Consider the following 22,765-nt stretch of genomic DNA (forward strand, 5'->3'; position numbering starts at 1 on the left):
GATGCCTATAAATATTACACATATGTAAGTGGGTTTTCAACTAATTGGACATTTTCTACGATATCTCACGTTAATTAGAAATATCTTAATGTTGATTAGGTAGATAGTTTTATCGTGGCCATCGATCTAGGCTGGATAAAATTATTACGGCTTGGATTTAAACCATCAGAAATTAGAGTTAGTTACTAATACGGTTGGGATATATCCTTAAATTTTCCGAGTTAAAGTCCTTCGACGCGCTAGGAGTTGATTGTTACTGCCGAGATAATAACAGATAATTAACTACCATAATTAGCGTGATGTGCGGCATATATGCAGCATAGCACGGCATATTCTCCCGCTAGCAGGCACGTTGAGCGTTCCAGCCCCAGCAGCAATCAACGTGTACTGCATCAAAAATTCAAAATCACAGTGCCTTTCATGGATCGATGAAAGCATGCATAGATTGGCAGGGCTATTGCTCACGTATGATATTCCTCATCACTCGCATCCCATACAGCTTGAAGCCATCCTGATGCATGCAGTGCGCATTAAATTTGTACAAGAAAAATATGCACGCTTTTTTCCATCTCATAATTATCTTTATTTCTTTTAATTCTTATGCCATTTCATCCCTGCTCGAGCTCTTAATTAATTATTTGCAGTGATGCAAAACAATAAAAATCTAACAAATCTGCAGCTTTGTGTGCATGCTATTGATTCGCTAAATTATATTATCGTAACCATATATATCATGCGGAGAATTAATATTAAATAAATGTACAATAGGAAATATCGTTGACTTTCACTTTTCCTCCATTGTATCCAAATAATAAAGCATGACATTTTAAATAGAAACTCAGAGTTAATAAACCTGAAGTTGTACCCATATCAAACACACAATATTTCGAAATTTAAAATAAATAATAAGTAAGTTATAACTAATATGGACTAATTTTTAAATCCAACTGGCTAGATTTTAAAATTACACAATATCATGACAATAGCCCATGCAACACACGGGTTGGCGACTAGTTTATTTTAATTAGATATATATTGCTAGTTTATGTCTATTAGAATGTATGTTAGAGAGCACATTCGCGGGTGTAAGTGTGATGTTACATGTGTAATGGTGTGTGCATATAAGTCTGCCGTGCAATCACGAAAAAAATCGTACATGTACGCCATCCCATTTTAGCCTAACAGACTAGTACAAACACTTTTGTTAAAATTGCGTGTATCGTAAGCATATGTATTTGTACTGTGTTGGTAAATAAAGTTACATGCTGGTTGAGGGGTGACTAGGGATCGGTCGTCCCATCGAAAACTTCAAAAATCGGACGATGATGTCAGCATGATGTCAGCGTCCGATTTACGTGCAAAAATATTTTAAACTGATTTTTCTCTTAAATTACTTATCCAAATCATGATCCGATTGCACCATTAAATTCGTTGCAATTAAATCTTCAAAACAAGACCACACATGGATATATTCCGACGGAAAAAAAAATAGTTTATTGTTGTATTATTTTTAAATTGTTGCACGATGTTCCACCAGGTATATCGGAATTGTTTCACTAAGTAGATTGAAAATGTTTCACTCGTTTAAATCGGATGTTGTTTCACCTTATATAAAAACAATGTTTCAGCAAATAGTGAAAGAATGTTTCTGTTCACTGCAACATTAGATCTATACATAGTGAAACATTGTGAGTACACTAGGTGAAACATTTTTCAGTGGAAAAAAATAAATCAAATTCCCTTAATAGGGGTTTCCAAAATATGTGGGTTTTTTGTTGTAATGGAATGTTTCGTTCACTGCAATATTAGATGTATACATAGTAAAACATTGTGAGTACACTAGGTGAAACATTGTTGATGGAAAAAAAAATAAACCAAATTCCCTTAATAGAGAGTTTCCAAAATATGTGGGTTTTTTTGTTAAAAAAGTATTTTGATTCACTGTAACAGTAGATCTATAAATAGAGAAGAGGGTGGGCCCAACAGTACGCACGTGGGGGAGGGGCGCGCAGGGGGAGCACCCGATCCGGCTCCCCCGCGCCGGTCGCACGATTTAAAGCATTCTCGTGCTTGTTCTTGTGGTTTTATATTTGGCTAGTTTTTTTAAGGTCGAGCTCTAATTAATAAGCTTGCACATGATAATTAGAGGTTGGGAGAAATCGATAATAATAAAGATCCCACGTCTAAAACTAAGGTCTCTATGTAACAAATATTGGACCGTAAAAATAATGTCTCCTAAAGACGAAGAGAGTGTACATCTGCTGGAGAAAGGGTCTTCACTCACGGTTCATAGTCCCCTATAGTCTCGGTTATGCAACTAGGACCCTAAATCCGAGACTAAAAATACCCATCTTACCAACCAGAACTAAAGATGGTAGCGCCACGTGGCTGGCACTACCCTCACTAGTCCCTAAAGGTTTTTTTCTTTTTTTCTATTGTTCTTTGCATATTGATTTCACACCAAACTCACCAACATCATAAAATTGATCATTGACATCACAAATTCACGTATAATTGACATCACAAATTCACAGATACATCACAAATTCACAGATTATTGACACCACAAATTCAAAAAAAAAATCTAAACAAATTCACAAAAATTCTTCACTACTGGGGACCGCCTATCGTCGCCCGCCACTGCCTGTCGTTGCACCTCCCACCAGATCCGGCGGAGGGGAGGGCGCTGCCGCCACACACCACCCGCCGCCTCCCCCTTCGTGTGCCGCCGCCTGCCTCCTCTCCTCCGCCGGATCCGGCGGAGGGGAGGGCAATGCCGCCACCCGCCCCTCCCCCTTCATGTGCCGCTACCTCTCCTCCACCGGATCCGATGGAGGGGAGGGCACTGCGACCGCCTGCTGCCTCCCACTTCGTTCGCTACCACCGCCACTGCCTTAGCCGAACGGATCGAGAGGGGAAGGGATCCGAAGGGAAGGGGGAGGAGGAGGTGTGGAGGAGGAGTCCTAATACCGGCGTGCGTGCGAGGGAGGAAATAAGGATGATGGGATCGAGGCGTGCGGCTCCGGTATTTTGTCCCAGTTGGTAGGAACAATAGGGACTAATGGTACTAGTGACCTGACAGCTTTTTAACCGGAACTAAAAGTGATCTTTAGTCCCGGTTAATAACACCAACTAGGATTAAAGATCATAAAGTCCTCTTGCACTTTTAAACCGGGACTAAAGAGTATATATAATCCCGGGACTATTGTTGTTTTTCCCAACCCATTAAAGATGCATTCTCCAGCAGTGTTCGCACTTAAAATTTAATCATCCTACAGTATAACAATTTCTTCAACAATCTCCTCATTTCAATTAATTATAACTATATCTAATTTGATTTACGTGCTTCTTGTCTCGTTAGTAGTGCTTATATTTTGTAACGGAGTAGCACCATGACTATGGGATCTATGGGAATTTCTGTCACTCGGACTATATAGAAGTCCCATCATTCCGCTTACAACTGCCTTAATGTTTATTAACGAATAAAAATAATTTTGTGGGTAAGTCAATGCTAAAAAATTCGTTAAAATAAACTATCTAAAATTAAGATTAAGATTTAAATTTTGGTTCCTCCACTCTCAAAATAGGAAACGATGGAGCTCTTCCACTCGCAACTACAAATACGTTGTCGTGAAATAGTAAATGAATCCCTAACACTCCCTAAGTAGTAAAATTCGTATGCCAGGACGATTGTGATAGTGGGTACACTATGGCTATCATAATCTGGTTGCCGGAAGCTTGAATCTTCTTATTTAATCTGGTTTAGTGGAGTACAGATGATGCCAATTAATTAATCAATTAGGTCAGTAACCGACCAGGTAAGCGAGCCCATTGATCGTTGGCTAACCACGTCAGCATGCTAGATGTATGTAAACACTTCGTTACAGCGTAGCACGCTGAAAACTGTCACAAAGTCAACGACATAGTAAACAGACAGAAGAAAACCGACAAGATCACTTGAGTCATGTGCAGTAATTAAGTCAACGGTGAACATTCCCCCAAAAAAAAAGTCAACGGTGAACATACGAAGCCAGCGTGCGCCGCAGAATTCAACTTGGTGATTGTGAAGGCCTGTTTGATTTCGAGTCTTGAATATGAGAATTCTGATGATACTAGTATTAGAAAACATTAACTGCCCGTGAAAACTATACATTTGCTATTTTATTATGAATAATTGAAATGGATTATTTGCTTAAGACTTTTCAAAAATATTTCTTTTATTGTATTGCTTAGACGCTTGTCCTAAGCTATCTGTTAAATTTATTTTTAAAAATATTTAATTATCCCGATACTTTGTGATAATAATTCACTTAATAAGTCTATCCAAATTCACTGTACTATGATATGGTCATATCCACCTAATATTATGGGACGGATGGAGTATAAATCAAACATGGCCCAAGGCTGTACTTGTATTGAAACAACTATATTCGTGTTCAGATGACGGCCTTCGCTGGCATTTTACCTGATGTTTGGATAAAATTAAAACCAAACTTCGATAACTTTAATTATGAATTGTTTTACAAATATTTATACTAAAGACATTAGAACAACAACACACACATATATGTATTTGTCTTACAAAATAATATAAAAATATAGTGAAAATATATTAAAATAAAAATAGTTAAAAATGGATTTTGAAAATCATATCATTATATAAAGGGATAACTCCATTTTACACCTCTCAACTATTGCCTTCGTTTAAAACTCATCCCAAACTCTAAAACCGGGTATCCAACACCCCTTAACTCTGCAAACCGTCTAACTTACACCCCTGACAGAAACCAAGGTGGTTTTTTCACACATGGCACTTACGTGGAAATTCAGCTAGGAAAAAAAATGTGGGACCCATAGGCTAGCTTGGCATTATCTTCCCCCTCCATCCCTCCCAGACGCCGTCGACGGAATCGCGCCTACAGGCAGCCACCAGCAATGAGAGAGTAGTTGGAGAGAGGAGGAAGAGGCGAGAGAGGGGATGGCACGGCGGTGGAGCTCATCGTGGGCTCGAGGCCGCCCTGGGGACCCCATCTTCTCCGACATCGCCAATGGAGGGGCACGGTGGTGGCCGCCCGCTGCTCGGAGAAGGGTGTGCTTTACGAAGAGAGGAGCCTGAGAAGGAGGAGCAAGGCAGTCAATGGTGGTGTCGGCGGCTCAGCGCCGAGCTCTGCATCTCTCCTAGGTGGTCGACGTTGAGTTTCACTCTCAACATTCGGTCAGATCCCTGTCAAAAAAAATCGGTTAGATCTGGGGCTCTGGGCAGTAGCGAAGGGGATCCAGTTCTCATCTCTCTTAGGTGGCCGATGCAGAGCTCCTCGCTCCCACCACTTCTCTTTTGTTCTCTACCCTTCAATCACTTGTCAGGAAGTGGCAGTAGCTCTTGGGGAGGAGAGGAGCACAAGGCATCAGCGGTTCACAAAAGAGGTGATGTTGGAGCGACATGCATGGGGACTTGGGGTCAAGGAGGAGCTAGCTCCCTCGCCGCAACTAGCCCTTGAGCTCAGGGATACCACCATTGTTGCCCTCCTGGTCTGGGAGGAACAGGGATAGAGCAAGAAAGAGGAAGGAGAGAAAGGGGAGAGAAGGTGGAGGAAGAAGAATAGGTAGCTATGCATTGCCACTGACATGCGGCCCTATTTTTATTTTTATTTTTATTTGTTGACTGGATTGCCACATTAGCGCCACGTAGACGAAAACCAGCTAAAAACCGCTTGAGAGGGTAAAATGAACGGTATTGAAAGTTTAGGGGGTGTTAAATACCTAGTTTTAAAGTTCGAGGGTGTATGTTCCACAAAGCGAAGAGTTAAGAAGTGTAAAATGGACATATCCCTTATATAAAACATTACGAATTAATTATGGAATTGGTGAGAGCATGACAATGAGGTATAGTTGGCTCTATGGGCTGCCCGGCATGGCATGGCCCAGGCCCAGTTGTGCCTGGGCCAAGATTTGTCGGGCCGGCACGGCCCAACCTATACGCCGAGCCGTGTCGTGCCGTGCCGGCCCACGTGCTCCACTTTTGGCCCAGGCACGGCCCAATAAGGATCGAGTCATGCCGGGCCGGCCCGAAGGCACGGGCAACCCATCATGCTTTTTTTAAAATAAGTCTATATCCCTCCCTCCTCTTTGGCCTGTGACATATACATAGCTAAAATAAGTCTATTTCATGTCCCTACACTTTAGGTTATGCCATATAATAAGTCTATTTGTTCTTCTATTCTTTGTGCCCCGTCTTACATATAGTTGAAAATAAATCTATTTCACGTCTCTGAAATTCGTGCCGTGCTGGGTCGGCCCACCGTATGGAGGCATAAGACAAGACACGGCCCGACAGCAATCGGGCCATGCCGTGTCTAGGCTGAGCCAAAATCCCGTGCCTTGGGCCGAGCCTGACGGCCTCGGGTGTTATGGCCAACTATACATCGAGGTGTGAAGGGATAAGGCTAATAAGCTAGTCCTTGTAGACTTTGCGGTGAGGATCGAATACAAGCTAGGCCAGCACGCGTACACGCGCGCCGCCGACCGCGGACGATGGCCACGCATCACCATGGCGCTAATCCACCACCACCTCGCCGTTCCAGTGGCTCCCGCTCCTCCTCCTCGGGGTCACGGTCCCGCCACCGCCGCCCGGCGGCTGACCCGCCACCGCCCCCGCTGTAGGAGTGGCGCCGCCGCCGGCGCGCGCGGCAGGACGATGATGGCAGTCATAGCTTCGTCGATGGTGGAGCCGGCAAGTGGGGAGGAGACGGCGGCGCGTTCGGCGGCGGACGTGGTGAGGGCGTTCTACGACGGCGTGAACCGGCGGGACATGGCGGCGGTGGAGCCGCTCATCGCGGAGGGGTGCGTCTACGAGGACCTCGTCTTCCCCAACCCCTTCGTCGGCCGCGCCGAGATACTCGGGTTCTTCGCCGGATTCATGGGCTCCGTCAGCTCCGACCTCCGCTTCGTCATCGACGACATCTCCGCCGGCGACGACTCCCGCGCCGTCGGCGTCACCTGGCACCTCGGTACACACATATCTCTACGTCTAGCGAATTGTGCCATTGATAAGATCGAGGGAATTTATGGATTCATCTCTCCAATTTTTCTTTCAAAATCAATGCGAATGATTATAAAATAATTTTTTGAAAAAAAATATTAACATATAGAGAGAATATTGTGCCATCTAATACTTCACCAAAAATTAATTTCAAATTCGAGATACACATTGAGTGAGAAACAAAAGAAGAGTACAACTATCACAAAAAAAAAGAACAGTACAACTATCACTAGTGTTCATCTGTTGAATTTATTTATTTTCATACCTTAATATATGAGTTAAGTTTTGACCTAAGATTTTTGTGAAATTGTATATATAATCCATCTGTTTTTTATATATGGTGTCATTGACTTTTTAATATACATTTGACCATTTATATTACTTAAAAGATTTATGTAATTATAGTTTATTTTGTTGTGATTTGATTTATCATTAATGTTGATTTAAGCATGACTTAAATTTACATATTAAAAATCATTTAAGCATGATTTAATTTGTCATGCAGCTTAGTGTACAAACGATTATCAAAAAAGTCAACAACGTCGTATATTAAAAACGGGAAGTAGTACATTATATGAATGTTGTTAAATTTTTTTTTAGAAATTTTTATGATTATTTGCATGGTGTTTAGATAAATGAGAGTATCCTCGAAGGTTTCAAATAGTTTTCACATTGATAATGGCTAGAATTAAGATGATCGATGGAGGCAATGTGAATTTGCGATTGCGTGCAGATTGGAAGGGGCGGCCATTCCCATTCAGCAGGGGATGCAGCTTCTACCACCTCCAGCTGGACGAGAAGCAGCAGCAGCTGCAGATCGTGTATGGGCGAGACTGCGTGGAGCCAGCAGTGAAGCCAGGGGAATCCGCGCTGCTCATCATCAGGGCCGTCACTTGGATCTTCGAACGCTTTCCACGCCTTGCAAACATGCTGTAACTAACTGGCCTTTAATTTTGTATGGTAACTAATATTTATTTTCTCGTTATATGCACTGTACTTTAGCTTATAAAAGAAATTGAAAGATTGAAGAATTTGGTGAACAATTGGCTCAACTGTAATCTAACAAACAGCCTCATCTTTTCGCTTATACTTATACTTATTAGCTAAAATTTAAATTTTCAACCTTAAATTTTAAACTGATTTTAGGGTTTTTTTCATCGAAGTTTATTTTTTAGCCTTTGCTTTTAGATTGCTAAGAACACGTATATAAAGGTTTTATTTACAAATTACTTTTGTTTGCAAAATACCGTTTCGAATAAGCGAAACAATAGAACTAAAAGTTGAGCACTTTGAGCTAGCTGAAAATTTTCGAGCTCAAATAGTCATTATGATGCGTGTTCAAGGAACACAACCTAAATGATTATACAGCTTCATTTCGGGCTGTTCAGCTAATTAGCTTGTATTGCTCACATGTTCTTTGAGCTAGTTCTAATTAGCCACTGCTTTGCGCAAATGGGGAATTCTCGGTTAAATCGGCTTATTCGCTGCTTTGCGCTGGAAGGACGAAGTGTGTGATTGGAAAGATCATCTGGAAGTCCCGGGCCCCTGCGAGATGTAAATTCTTCATGTATACCGCGATGCGGGGCGCCTGTTTGACGGCTGATAACTTGCAGCGGCGGGGTTGGCACCTAGCCCCGGTTTGTCACCTTTGCTCCCAAGATAGAGAGACATGCGCACACATCTTCCTCAGCTGTCGTTACACGCAGCAGGTGTGTGCGCCTGTGCGTGGCCGCCTTGGTCTGTCCTCCACTACACCGTCGGCTGATCTTTCCTCCTGGTGGCGCTCCGCGCGGAAATCAATTTCTAAACAAGACCGTAAGACTTTCGATGCTGGAGTTATCTTGGTGACCTGAAGGAACGCAATGCTAGAATTTTCGACAACAAGGCCATTCCGGCGGCGCACTTATGTGCAGCAATGGAAGATGAGTGGACCACTTGGGGTGCAGCAGGGCTGCTGTGTCCACTGCAAGCCGGAAGCAACCTGATGGCGAGAGAGCAACATTAAGCCGGTGGTGGTAGCTCGCTGCTCTGTAGTACAGACGTGCTTTAGTGTCTGGCAGGCAGCATCCTCTGTAGCCTGAATCTGCAGCTTGCACCTTTGTAATTTGTTTCTTGTGACTTTTTTCCCCTATCTTAATAAACTTCGACTGGCTTCCGCCAGCCCGGCGAATTAGCCACTGCACTAAATATCGACTTCAATTTGCTTTGCAACGCCATTGGAGGAAACAAAAAGATCTCTGGAAAGCTCAGTGTCCTTAGAAGACACAAGCACCATTACTCTCATCTAATTTAGCAACATATCCTTACAAATACAAGCAAAATGTCAGAGGAGCAATGTTATTCAATTGGGAATTCGTCAGCTCCAAAGCATCAATCGAAATGCAGTGGACAAGAGAACACACTCTCTGTTAACACATTTGTACAATACACTCTGTTAGCACAACAAATAACAGAACATCAATGGGCGAGAAGACGAGAACACACCGCAGCTTCAACAAATCACAAAATGTCCCCAACTGTCTGGTCTTAAAAAAAATGTAGAAGAGAAAGATCAAGAACTCCAGAACATTATTTTTTTTCATTAGCTTCAGTTTTCTCTATCATGTATACGTAATTTAGTTCTATCCCTCTGCAACAAGCATACATCAGGTTGTATACGTTGATCCTTCTTTCTCCCTTCCACATACGTAAATACACACTATATTTTTGTATTTCTTGAATATTTGTTCAATATCTTAAATATCACAGCTTGCTTCATCTTGATATAGTCAGAAAACCCCAAAATTGTCCGTCATCATTTATATCTTAATATCAGTAAGTAGGAAAACTAGTAATCTGGGTCATAGCAGAACATACGATAAAACCAGTAAGTTAGGGATTTACAGTGGCAGGCAACAAATTAAGCAGAACATAGACCAATATCGCAAACGAAGCAATGCTATACGCCACAATCAAATTGAATAATACTACTAGATAATATACATATATCTAAGAGTACTCCCTTTCAGCATAGAAACCAACCACTAGTTTAAGTCATATTCAGCAAGTGCGACACATACAGATATAGAGGGATAACAGACCAATTCACCTTCACTGTGATAGCTCCAGGCTCAACAACTATTTGTTGACTGGCAAATCCATGGCGGTTTGCTTTGAAGGAACAGTAGCGACCAACATCATTTTTAGAGCCTTTTTCACATACCTTGAACTTCAAATGCATCCAGGTATCCGACGCTACTGCGACCACATACCTTCTTAAGCCACAAGGCTCGCCAACCATGCCATCAAAGAGTTGAATTTCTTGTCGTACCTTATCAATAAGAACAAACGCACTCAGAGATAAATTGAAACCCCCTATGCACTTTTGATATGGAAACTTCTATTGTTGCCTCCACTGCCTGGTAAAGGTACGCTAAAGTGATGTCAACTGCGCCACAATTGCCACTAACGCGACTCGTCATTGGTCTCATCGCTGGTGTTGTTATCTGGCTGTACTCTAATGCTCCATCAGTCAGTTCTAGATCATCCTCTTCTTGATCTCCTTTTTTTATCCTCATGTCAAACTCAAGAACAACAGAACAAGACATCGAAATGCCTCGCTTAGGGCCAATCATTTCAATGCAAGAACCCTGTGAAATTATTATAAATTATCATTTAGTATATTTTCATATTAAATTTCCAATATTTTAAACTAATAGTTTGGTTTTTATAAGAATGCAAGGGATATCAAATAAATGATGGCGTAAACTACAGGCTCTAAAAATTGACAAATTGGTGTTTTGCTATGACACATAAGTTGGTTACACATGAAATTCGAAGTGTTAATTTTAGTATGTTTTGTGTGTTATTATGTCATAGTTCTCACATTATGTCATGGTTCTTACATTAGATCACGTTGGCAACCAGGTCTGGATATGGGGGGCTTCGGTCAGGGAAAGCTACACCAGTCTTCAACATCATCACTCTACTAGGCGTGGAAACTAGACCTAGGGGGATGTACACCAGAGGCAATGGCGGCGACAAAATTGGGGATGGGCAGAAGTGGCCCAGGCAGGCGTAGGGTAGTGGCACCGGGGCCAGTGCAGAAGTAACTAACATCAATGGAGAGTGGTGACGCAGAGCCCATGAGGAGGAGGCCGAGGAAGGCTCCAGGCAGTGGTAACGAACCAGGTACGGAGGTGGCAAAGGCAGGTGGAGCTGCCCAGGGCGAGGCCTTCCTCGCATGTGGTAGTCAGCAATCACCTGTGGCCACAGGCATGGAGTGAGGAGGGCTGATAGCCGTGTGAAGAGAGGAAGGCCCTTTTTCTCTTTTCCATGGGCATTTTGTCAAAGAAATGCTTAACCCCTATTGATATGATACTGTGAGTGCTACTTAATTAACGTTAACGGTGGAGAGGCATATTGATCTCGCTGGTGGAACCAGTGGCATCACAACAATTAGGAAAAAGGTGGTGCCAAAATGATAAGTAGGAAAAACCCCTGTGGCATATACTTTACACCCAACATATTAAATCAGTCTTGTGAAATTCATCGTGCACAGTTAATTGGTCATAGATTTGTGCACAGCATACAAAACTCAAAAGGTGCGATGGCATGTGTCATTAATAAACATATGCTAAGGACATTTCAGGTGCTCCTAGGATAAACTAAATAAAAGTCATCCCAGAAATACATTTTTTATGGAAAAATGTTTAGTAATATAGAGTATGGTGACATCTGCCACTTCACAAAATTTGAAATGTAAACAGAACTTGTATAAGGAGAAACAAGAATTGTTACTTGGAAATTTTTTAGCCTTCATCATGCAAAGTTTTGAATTTTTGTGCACCACACTCTATGTTGCTGTGATTTGTTTGATAACTTTCCATGATAAATATTTACATTTTTAAGGGGATGGGAGCACCTGAAAGATGCTCATTCACATAGACAAACATTCTTGTATAAGATCCTCCAAGGGACATGTATTTGAAGAACCCATCCACATAAGATCTTCAGATGCATTGGGAGAGAAGAAATAAAAGGATATTTTTATAACTCAAACATTTTTATCCTCAGATGCATTAGAGAAAAGAAAAGAAACATAATTTTATTGTACAGACTCACTGTTGTACTCTTAAATGATTATGGGTTGACGAAACTCTCATGCTTGTTTTGTCTAGAAAACCTACTGTTTACTTAATACATCAGTCAACAGTCAATGTCAATACCATAATAATACTCATCCTGAAGAGACATGATTTGGTATCATCGTTATTTACAGTTCAGTTTTGCTGCCATAACACAAAAATAACTAGGGCTAGAGTAGGTCGATATTCATGCAATATAAAATATATATGACAAATCAACAAAAGCCTATATTTATTTATTAACATATAAGACTATTTAAAAATAAAACAAAGAAGATAATACAACATTCTATTTATTCACAAACTTGCATCATATAAAAGAGATTAAATAGCTGTAGTATTCCACCTTTCATTCCAATTTTTATGATTTAAAGGAGATCGAGTGATTGTAGTATGCCACCACAACATATATTTTCCGATTCGGTTTATTCATGAGATTAAATTGGACTTGTGTAGAATTAAAAGAGTAACTAAAATAATTGCATATGAGTGTAGGATGTGCACCTGCTTCACGATGATGGGATCATCCCTGCTACGATTCACAACATAATTAAGCATTGAATCAAGATGATCTCTCACTGCTATGTACCCATATATCTGTACTGGGCCACTATACATATGTATTTTAGCCAACTTAATTGAGAAAATTTGCATCATGCGAGTTGAAAAATGCACAGTGCATGTATCCCTATTAGGTTGACAGTCCATAGGTTGTGAAAGCATCATCGGCTCCAAGCAAGCTTCACCAAAGACAACTAAATTAATACATTTGGCAAATGTTTGTTATACAAAATACACATACGCTTTTTAATACATATTTATGCAAAATTACAGAAAACCATTGTCTGATAGAAAAAAGTTATATATGGTTTGCAATATGTTCAACAAAACTTGAACTGATTTGTTCTGACCAGAGTTACTTCATTTCTTAATAGCCCACACCTCAAGATAATTTCTCTGGAACATCCGTAGTACATTTATATTTCAACACAAAAGAACCTCAATTCTTATAAAGAGCTAGCATAACAAAATAGGAAAGAGAAGTCAATAACTTACTCTCATGACGGTCAGCAATTTGAAATACTTGGATAAAACCAGGGCAAAACTTGTATATAGAACCATCACGGTGGCTACTGCCTTCTAATATTGTTGCAGGATGTACATCAACAGTGGGACAGTTATCGCTGACACCTTCAGTAAACCACCACATTTCTTTTGTTTTTTTCGAGAAAAGCCTCATGTGTGACCTACACATACCTTTTATAATGGAAAATTGCTTGGCCAGGGTATAGTTGGAGGTGCAGAAAGAATCATTAGCATAAGAGAAGTGGCAGTGCCAGTCGAACTTACTCTTATTCTTCTCATTTTTTACTCCAATGATGCTTGGCATGACCTTGCATCCGTAGGCAAATCTATCACCAAAGAGCATAGGCAAACCTTAGCATCTGACTCATATATCTGGCGCAAATTTATTCCAATACTATACGTTAGGCTGCACTGTTCACAAGTACTAATTTACCATCGAATTTATCACATAGCTACAGATTGTTGACGTTCCATCCTTAGCACTGTTATCTCGATGAAACTTTGAATCAGTAGTCTTGTGATAAAGTTAGCACAAAATCTGTAATTTAATAGTTTTGTTATGTGGCTTATAAGCATATGGTTTGTGATTAATTTGGGTTCATATATGTAGCATTACAACATTATAGCATAATCCTGTAATTATACGATAGTTTTGTCGAATTAAATTTGAAAATATACTGTTCATTTTTTTCTCAGAAATATCCGGGATACAATTTTTTTGGCACAAATATATTGTCATTGTTGAGTGGGACTACTAAAACGACATGATATCATTGAACCATTGCGAGATCGCGGGACCCACCACAATCTCACAGAGCCATGGCGTGAGATTGCGCGGTCTCGCAGAGCCAAGTAGCCAACCAGTGACATGGCCTCCTGATTAGTGATTAATCATCGTGATTAGCAGTTAATAATTACTGATTATGCTAATTAAAGAAATAACAGTATTTATGTGAAACCAATGAAAAAAAGTTATAGTTTCAAAAAAAAAACTAGTTATATAGTTTCTGAGAAATTTATTATTGAATAAGATGCGTAACATAAGTCGTTACTGCTGAAATTAAAATCGTACTGTTTTCTACATTGGGATCAAAATTCCGTTCCTCAGTTCTGATTCTAGTATAATTAAAAAAATAATCCCAACTAATATCAGTTTCAATTTTTTTCCCCAGTTGGGGAGTCGTCTGAAATTACAAAAACTTCAAAAACCCTATTAAGACATCTCGAACAAGATTCAAAACCCCCCAAATCCAAAGTTGGTCCCAATCAAGATGGAGAAATTCACCGCAAAAGCGCATGGCTCTCACTGTAAACGGGCGTAAGCAAAGCAAGAGAAGGCAATTCAGGAAAGAAAAGAAACTGACCGAGAAAGATGATGCAGATGCCGCCTAGAGTGGAGCATCTCGCCGCTCAACGGCTGCGAGGCGGAGCAGAGGCAGCGGGAGACGGGAGAGTTGGGTTGCAGGGTGGAGGAGCAACGAGAGAGTCGAGCGACGGAGCGAGAGAGGAGTCGCATCTACCCCGCCGTTCATCGTGGGGCGGCGCGATGGCTGTGGAATGTGGATGGCTCCACCGATTGGGTCGTTTCCTCGGCCGGTCGGACCTTGGGTTTAGTCGTTTAGTTTCTCTTCTGATCTGTTCTCTTTTTTTTCGTTCGTTTGTTTTAAATTTGATCTTTTTATATCTAATTTTTATCTGAACATTTCTTAAACCACGCAAAATCTTAGTGATATATACGATGATAGTTATATATCAAGTTACCAGCGAACAGTACTGCCACTACAAAACATCAAATAATACTTATGTTATCTTTTTCTTAATTACACAGTACATCGCAGACACTCACAACACACGCACACTCACCCCTATGAAAGCACGCACGCAAACCCTACCCCTATAAGAGCAAGTACAATAGCAGGCTATTAGCTAGCTACAAACATATTTTAATGAGATAAACGATAAGAGAGAAGAGCAGCGGGTTATAGATTTGTAGCCAGCTGCAGCACGGACTTTAAGACGCAATATACGTATGACAGATGGGACCATATATTAATAGTATAGTAAGTAAGTATTGTATGAATTGGCTATTAGATTGACTATAGATGAATTGGAGCTAATAGTGGGCTATACTATTAAACTTGCTCTAAGCATTTTCGAAGACTGGACCGGTAAATCCTAAAGATTGACGAAGTCACCACTGGCACCTCGCTATCGACGGGTACGTCGCCTACCACTGAAAGCACAATGCCGATAAATCCTAGAAAATTCGCTCATCTTCGTTAAATGATAACGATACTAAGGGCTAGTTAGAATCTCCAACCAGGTTTAAGCTTTTCGATACATAAAACAAGATAAACCATTAGCACTTAAATAATAAGATGAGTATTAATTATTATAAACTTTCAAATTAGTTTTATTTGATTTTTTTCTTAAAGAAACTTATGTATAAAAAGTTTTTCAAAAAAAACACCAGTTTAAAAACATACTAATGAAAAAGGTAATGTTGAAGTTCGAAGTAAAAAAAAAAAAAGGAACGCATCCTATCAAAACATGCTAACTGAAAACGATAAAGTTAGAGTTTGGAGTTGAAGAAAGATCACATCCTACGATGTTGAGCCAAGGCTCGGACCTCGGAGTAGTACCCCGGCTCACCGTATGCAGCACAAGACCACTAATGCATTCTCTCCATTCAAAATATGAGATTATATGCCCTTCCACTTCTCTGTAAATATAAAGAGAAAATTCCCTATCTAGCATAAAAAAGTTGCTCTTCCCTCTATAGCACCTAAGCTTAAAAAGTTCCCTATCTAGACACTTCTAAAATTTCCCTTCCCTATATAGCACTTCCGTTAGTTTTTATACTTGACGGTGCTAACTAGCAAGAGAAAAGACGATTTTGCCCTTCTTTAGTTTTCAGGCTTGCCCTTACATGAGTGTTGGTATTTTAGACATGATTTCTCTTGATTTAACGTAACACTGCAAATATAACATGCCGATCCACTCTTTTGAAAAATAATAATAATTATCCTCTTGTGGTTTCACTTGTCGTTAATTAACTTAAGTAATTAATAACCAACATCATGTTCAGGCAAGTCTGAAAACTAAAGAAGGGCAAAACTGTCTTTTCTCCTGCTAGTTAACACCATGAAGTGTAAAAACTAACGAAAGTGTTACATAGGGAAGGGAAATTTTAGAAGTGCCTAGATAGGGAACTTTTTAAGTTTAGATGTTATAGAGGGAAGAGCAACTTTTTTGATGCTAGATAGGGAATTTTCTCAAATATAAATGATTTTAGGATTAGAAGGTAGGTATAGAGTAGTACAATATATTTTTTTCTGGTTTATTTCTCATTCATCAACTTTTGTACTTATTTACTTATATATATATCAACTATAATACTAGTTTATTTCCGAACTACTAACTTTTTTACTACATTCTCATTTGTTTGAGGGATGTGTCTGTCCATTTGCTACTTCCATAATTTATTTTCTAAAAAAAGAGCATATTTCCTATCCTATACTTTAAGATGACTTAATGGCGCATTATTTGTTTATCCTAAATCCTAATTGAGGACAGAACACCGACCAGCAAATCAATTAAAGTTCCACAACATCTATGTCCATTTGTCTTATTATAAAATTATATAAAAATTATCATTTATTGTTGTGACGTTTTATGATTAAAGAAACATAATCTTAACTTATACTTTTATATAGTTATAATAAAATTTTGAATAAGATAATTGGTCAAACATTATAAAAAAATCAACGAGGCCGTATATTTTGAAATGGAGGGAGTAAAACATACAGAAGCCTAGCTCATCAACAGTACATGACCATTGTTTGATCGATTGGATCATAAAATTATGGATCTGCCATGGGCTATATTCAAAACATTGCTGATGCTCATGATACCTTCCATCCTGATGATGTTTCATGATACTAGCAATAATAGAAGCGCGCTACGCCGCGCCGCCCGAATCAATTGAAGTCCAATATGTTCAAGGAATAATATGTATCTATATTCACCTACATTGGTTCATGTTTTCATCTATATCCTATAAACGACCCTTGTAAAAAAAATTTGAACACACAAAAAAATAGTGTCTAGCTAGGCTAAAGGAGGAAATCAAAAGTATAGGAAGTTTGAATAAATAGAAAAAAAAGGCAAATTACATGTCAATTACAATGAGTTTACAGAGGTTTCATGGTACCCCTTTTTCTCTATACGCTAGAATCACACTGGACTATTGGATGCTACAAACGGAAGACCATGCCAACTGGTGGTTCTATTAAATGCATGTAAAGCTAAAATGAACAGATAGAAAATGACCTTTTCTCAAGTGTAGCATGCCGATGCCCTAGTCAACAACAATCCTCCGTTATGTGCGATTAGTGACATCAGTACACCTGAAAAAAAGTATACTACCTCTGTCCTAAAATATATTGCAATTTTGAGCTGTATACCTAAACATTCCTTTCAAGATATAGGGCCAGAAGTTATTACATTTTGGGACAAAGGTAATAGAAAGTTTTAATAACGTTAGTACAGCTAAAATAGTATAGTATCAACCATTTATATATAGAGAGATAATATTTTCAGCCTGGCATCACAGTTCTAAACACATGAAACCAATTTTTCTACCAGAAGTTCTATCTATTTTCGAAGCAGAGGTAGTACAAAGTGCTACTACCACATGGCAAAGTTTACGAGCGAAAGCATGCATGATCACTTAACCAAAGTATGGATGCAATAACATAAGCCTTATAGTTCTACATGGCATACTTCTTCAGGTATGTCCCATTTTTTTCTTCTCTGGCCCTTTTGTAAGTAGCTGGCATAATATAAAATGTGGAAACAATGAGCTTTGTAGAGCATAGCAGCAGCAGGTTACACTATAGTTTGACGAAACAGATCGGCTCCACAACTTTTAGGATTTAAAAGTGTGGTTTCACAATTAATGAAAAAAACATGTGTAAAAAAGACCGGTGAACTAAACAGTGAAATAATCTCTCTCTGCGCATAGACATGTAAAAGCAAACCAACTGAAAGACAGAATATTAAAAAGACTGACTCATGATATTGCTTTACCATTGGATCGTAACAGTTAGGACATGTCTAGGAAAACATTCCCATTGAACCAGTTGATGCACAAACTAAATTGAAATGTACCTTCAAAAGAAATTTGTGTCTGTTTCCATGATGGACCCAATCCATATCCATTTCTTTTTGCGACCTAATAAAAAAGAAAATAGAGGCATGTCATGAAGCATGAATAAATAAAGGTCATTCTAGTGACTGATAATGTTTTCATCACTCAAAAATGGAATCATCTTTCTTTTCATCACTCAAAGGAATGTTATCAGTCACCCTTCGTGTTTTGTACAGAAATATGGCATGAAGGATTGGCTCTAATCTCTCTAAATTTTGCTAAGATATTCTATAAAATCTAAAAGAATATGATGCCTTACTACTTAAATAAATGAGCATTCTCTTTTGTACAGAGAAATTCCTTTCACCATCTAGGCATTTATATAGTTGGAACAAAAAACCTGAGCAGCAAAAATGGTGGACAGAATGAAAGACTTCACTGAGTTAAATGCTGCTACCATATATTAGATGATCATACATGAACATTGATGTGAAGCTGAAGCATGCATGCAGTGTATGCACTTCAAGCAGATGCAAACAACACATCAATACCAATCGAGAAGATAAGATTACAGAATGAAAGAACTATACAAAGGTAATGGCAAATAACGGTACAGATTTCTTTCGAGCTAACATAAATATTTATGCATGGAAATTTTAGGAAATATAGTAGATGAACAAAAATAAACCATATGGAAATTGGTGTGGAGCATACCTGTAATGAATGTGCTTCGAGCATATAGCATACATCACTGAAAATGAGGAACACAGTACAGCAGCATATGAAAAACTCTTTTGATGTACATTCAAGAGGTAAGCCATGTGTACTTGCAGCTTCCAAAACTGTCTGAATATGAAAATACACCCTGCAGCACAAATGGGAACAAATAAACCTATCAACATTATCGTTTTGCCCCCCATAGCTGTATATGCAATTCCTGACTGAATAAATAATAATCATAGCATATAGAAATTTTAGTAGCAGTGTGCATTGCTTCAAGCTAAAAAAGTTTGATCACACATGACAGTGTTGAGGTACATGCAGAGGGAAATTTTTCTACATAACATACACACTGTAACTAAATCAAGCCTCACACGTTAGAAGCAAATCAAAGCTGTAATCATCAAGAACTAATGTCTAATCACTTCCTTCCTTCTCATGTCACTGAGGTAGAACAACAAAGGAAAAGAGAGAGAACGAACGACCAGGCAGGCAGGCAACCATTGTCGCCGAGCCGCGGTTACCTTCGTCGCGGTCGTGGCCGAGCCTACGCTCTCCCTTCCCTTCTCATGGCACTGAGCGAGGTGCTCATGGAGAGGGAGAGGAGAAGAGGGTGTGGCGGCGGCCTGCTGACTCCGTCCGGCCGGCGACCGGATCCACTGGAGGGGGAGGCCAAGGCCGATGAATCAAATGGTCGGAGAGGGCTTGGGAGGTAGTGGCGTGGCAGGGATGAAAGAGGAGAAAGGGCGGCGGCGGCGGCTCTCGTTCCTCTCTAGGGCGCCGGATCCGCCGGCAAGGAGAATGGGATCACCGGACCCGGCGGCCCTAGCCTTCTCACTGGGAGATCCGGCGGGGAGGGAGCAGCGATGGCGTCACGGCGAGATGGCTTGTTGAGGGAGTGGAGGCAGCGATGGCGGCACAGCGAGATGGTTGAGGGAGTGGAGGGGTTGAGGGAGTGGAGGAGGAGGAAGTTGCGGCGGCGACGACGCACGCGAGGAAGGAGGAGGGTGAGGATGCGGCGCGATGGGGGGAGAAGGGCGAGACGGCGCGCATGGGGGAGGAGAGGACGGGCGGCTAGGGTTTGGACGGGTTGGCGAAATCCACACCGTCCGTTAGAGATTCAACGATTCCACGGGTGTGGAAGGGCCGCCAAAGGGGGAACGTGGACGGCCAGATCGAGCCTATCTCAAGATCGGACGGTGGACATAGCAAGGACCGGCGCGTAATTAATCAAAAGCATGGGGTTTATTTTGCAAAAGACGGCTGAGGTGGTACACTAATCTTCAGCCATTCCCATGGCGTTTAAGTAAACTAATATTCTTGTAGAATAGTGGTAGATACCAATGGTATCTACTGTTATGATTCATAGACAACCTCTATGATATCCCAATAAAGTTACGGTGATACTCATGATAGTAAAATGCAGTTAATTAAACATGTGCATCGGTTTTATTTAGGTCCATAAACTTGAAAATCACATCTTTAGACCCTCCTGCCCCCTAAAAAAATCTTGCTAAGTATATCATCCCTATCCAAGATCAAACATGGCATATCACACAAATACCAACATGGTGTCAACTTCAATCCTACATTTATTAACAAATGGGGCCACTATCCATATTTCCTTTTTTTCCTTCTCTTCTTCCAATTAACATAGCAAGCCAACCCCTAAGTGAGGTCATAGAACTAACCGAGATGGAGGGACCTGACAAGGGCTGTAGGAACCGACGAGATGGAAGGACCCAGCTAGGGGGTGCAGATCTCAACGGGAATAGTGGATGGGCTAGAGGTAATTGGGAATGATAGTGCGGTGTGTGAGCTGAGCTAGATGGCAGCAGCCATGGCGTTGGCATGTGGGAGAGCTTGGGGAGGCACCAATGAGTGGTGCTGACGAATTCTAGAGGTGGAACGCCGGGGAAGGTGGAGGGGTTTTGTGATTTCTTAGCATGGGGAAGACGATTGACACCTCAATTTTGGAAGACGAGTAATGGTGGTGATGTATTTTGAAGATGGAAATCAGTGGGGGAAAATAGGGTATCACCCTTCTTGCCCCTAATGGTGATGAATGAGGCAACTAAGTCCCGGGAGAGTTTGAGGAGGTGATGGACGAGGGGGAGGCGACTCATCCACTAGAGATCGCCGGAGCCAACACCATGCTACCAAGCCTCTTGCCTCTGTTTCTAGAAACGCACTATCAGATACATACGGAATTAAACAAATTCAAAACATGAGTAAACTATAAGGAAAAAAACCAACTTATCCTCAAGCACAAGTACACAACACAACTACTTCACCAGCTGGCAAAGCTTGTAGCACATCAGGAAGAAAGGACTATCCAGAAAGAAAATTGGGAATGAACCAATTTTGAATTGGAAATAGGAAACAATATGCAAATGAGAAAAAAAGGCAATTATGTTCTTATCCCTATTCTCGATTACAATTTGTGATTTTACCCTTTTTCTTCAACTTTATGATTTTGCCCTCAGTTTTTTTAACTGAAATTTGGGTTTGCCCCTCTTCCGTTAGGAGGCCGTGTTAATTCGCTTGAGCTTCACTAAAAAAATGTGAGGGGCAAACTCACAAAATAAAAAAGGGGGTAAAATTACACTGCGCCCCATGAAGAAATGGTTAATTAAATCCATGCCATTATTGTTGTTTTGAAAAAAAAAAACATTACAATTCATGAAACCAATTGCGTGCCATTGAAATTTTCTAAAATTCAAGCCATGCCATTACCGTCACGATTTCTGTCAATCTCCATCAAACGGCTGTCCCGTTCCCTAGTCCAATTTCATCTAACTGGCCACACTTGTTCCCCAATATTCTTTCTCCTTCGTCCGTTGTGCGTGGTTACTATCCTCAGTGCACATCTGCGCGAAGAATCTGTCCACCCTGTCCTCAGCACGGAGCACGAGCATAGCAAGCGGTATGGCACCTCGCAACGTGGAGGAGTGAGTCGAGGGGCCAAAGCAGAACTGCCATGCTGCAAACTGAAGCAGAATCGTTTGCAGCGAGGTGGAGCGCATCGAGGAGGACACGCTGCCGACTCTATCGGACTAGATCTGCATAACGAAGAAGAGTAGATCAGGCGGTAGGGCTAGATCTGGGGATACCAGCAATGGAAATCTTGTGAAATTATCTCTAGCTTGTTCCAATCTCTACATTTGAATGACTAATTAGAGCGATTTTCTAGCTATTCTATGCCAGTGTGACTCGATTTGTGTGTGTCGCAATGTTGGCTGTTTCTGAAAAGAAGTCTCGGTCTTTGCCTCTGATGATGACATCTGGTTGGCCATGAGGCGTGGCGTGGTTGAGAGTGTGGACCGCAATGGCAAGCCACGTTCACATCTCCGACGCCTCCGTGTCCATTGCAGTGGTGGGTGGTGTTGTGGAGCAAGGGGCTCGACCTCACACAATTGCAAAGGATGCAGAGAGTGCAAAGGTAATACATGCGGTGGGTGCAGAGCAACATATGTAGACCTCGGTGGCATGGCAGGCAGCGGAGCGGTCTCCTCTTTCCACCTATACTTTGATGATTAGCGCTTCCTATTCCACGACGAGAAAGGCAGCAAGAAGATGATATCGACGACCGGAGAGGGGTGGGACGAGGAGATGGTGCTCTTGATTGGCACATGAGCCTTG

General features: G+C 40.8%; 1 protein-coding gene and 1 pseudogene across 1 annotated transcript; one reads left to right on the forward strand and one right to left on the reverse strand.

The window, feature by feature from the left end:
* The first annotated feature begins 6,466 nt into the window (after window positions 1-6,466).
* On the forward strand, window positions 6,467-8,129 carry LOC127784388 (uncharacterized). The gene is made up of 2 exons (XM_052311678.1): window positions 6,467-7,007; window positions 7,773-8,129. The coding sequence occupies exons 1-2, from the start codon at window positions 6,548-6,550 to the stop codon at window positions 7,973-7,975; spliced, it is 663 nt and encodes a 220-aa protein (XP_052167638.1). The 5' UTR covers window positions 6,467-6,547; the 3' UTR covers window positions 7,976-8,129.
* A 1,161-nt stretch (window positions 8,130-9,290) lies between these two features.
* On the reverse strand, window positions 9,291-17,577 carry LOC127784387 (uncharacterized; annotated as a pseudogene).
* Window positions 17,578-22,765: the final 5,188 nt, after the last annotated feature.

This window comes from Oryza glaberrima, chromosome 9 (assembly GCF_000147395.1).
Source record: "Oryza glaberrima chromosome 9, OglaRS2, whole genome shotgun sequence".
Taxonomy (NCBI): Eukaryota; Viridiplantae; Streptophyta; class Magnoliopsida; order Poales; family Poaceae; genus Oryza; species Oryza glaberrima.

Coding starts and splice junctions, on each gene's coding strand:
- LOC127784388 (XM_052311678.1), top strand. CDS start 6,548: ATGGCGCTAATCCACCACCACCTCGCCGTTCCAGTGGCTCCCGCTCCT. Junction 7,008..7,772: donor CGGCGTCACCTGGCACCTCG/GTACACACATAT, acceptor GATTGCGTGCAG/ATTGGAAGGGGCGGCCATTC.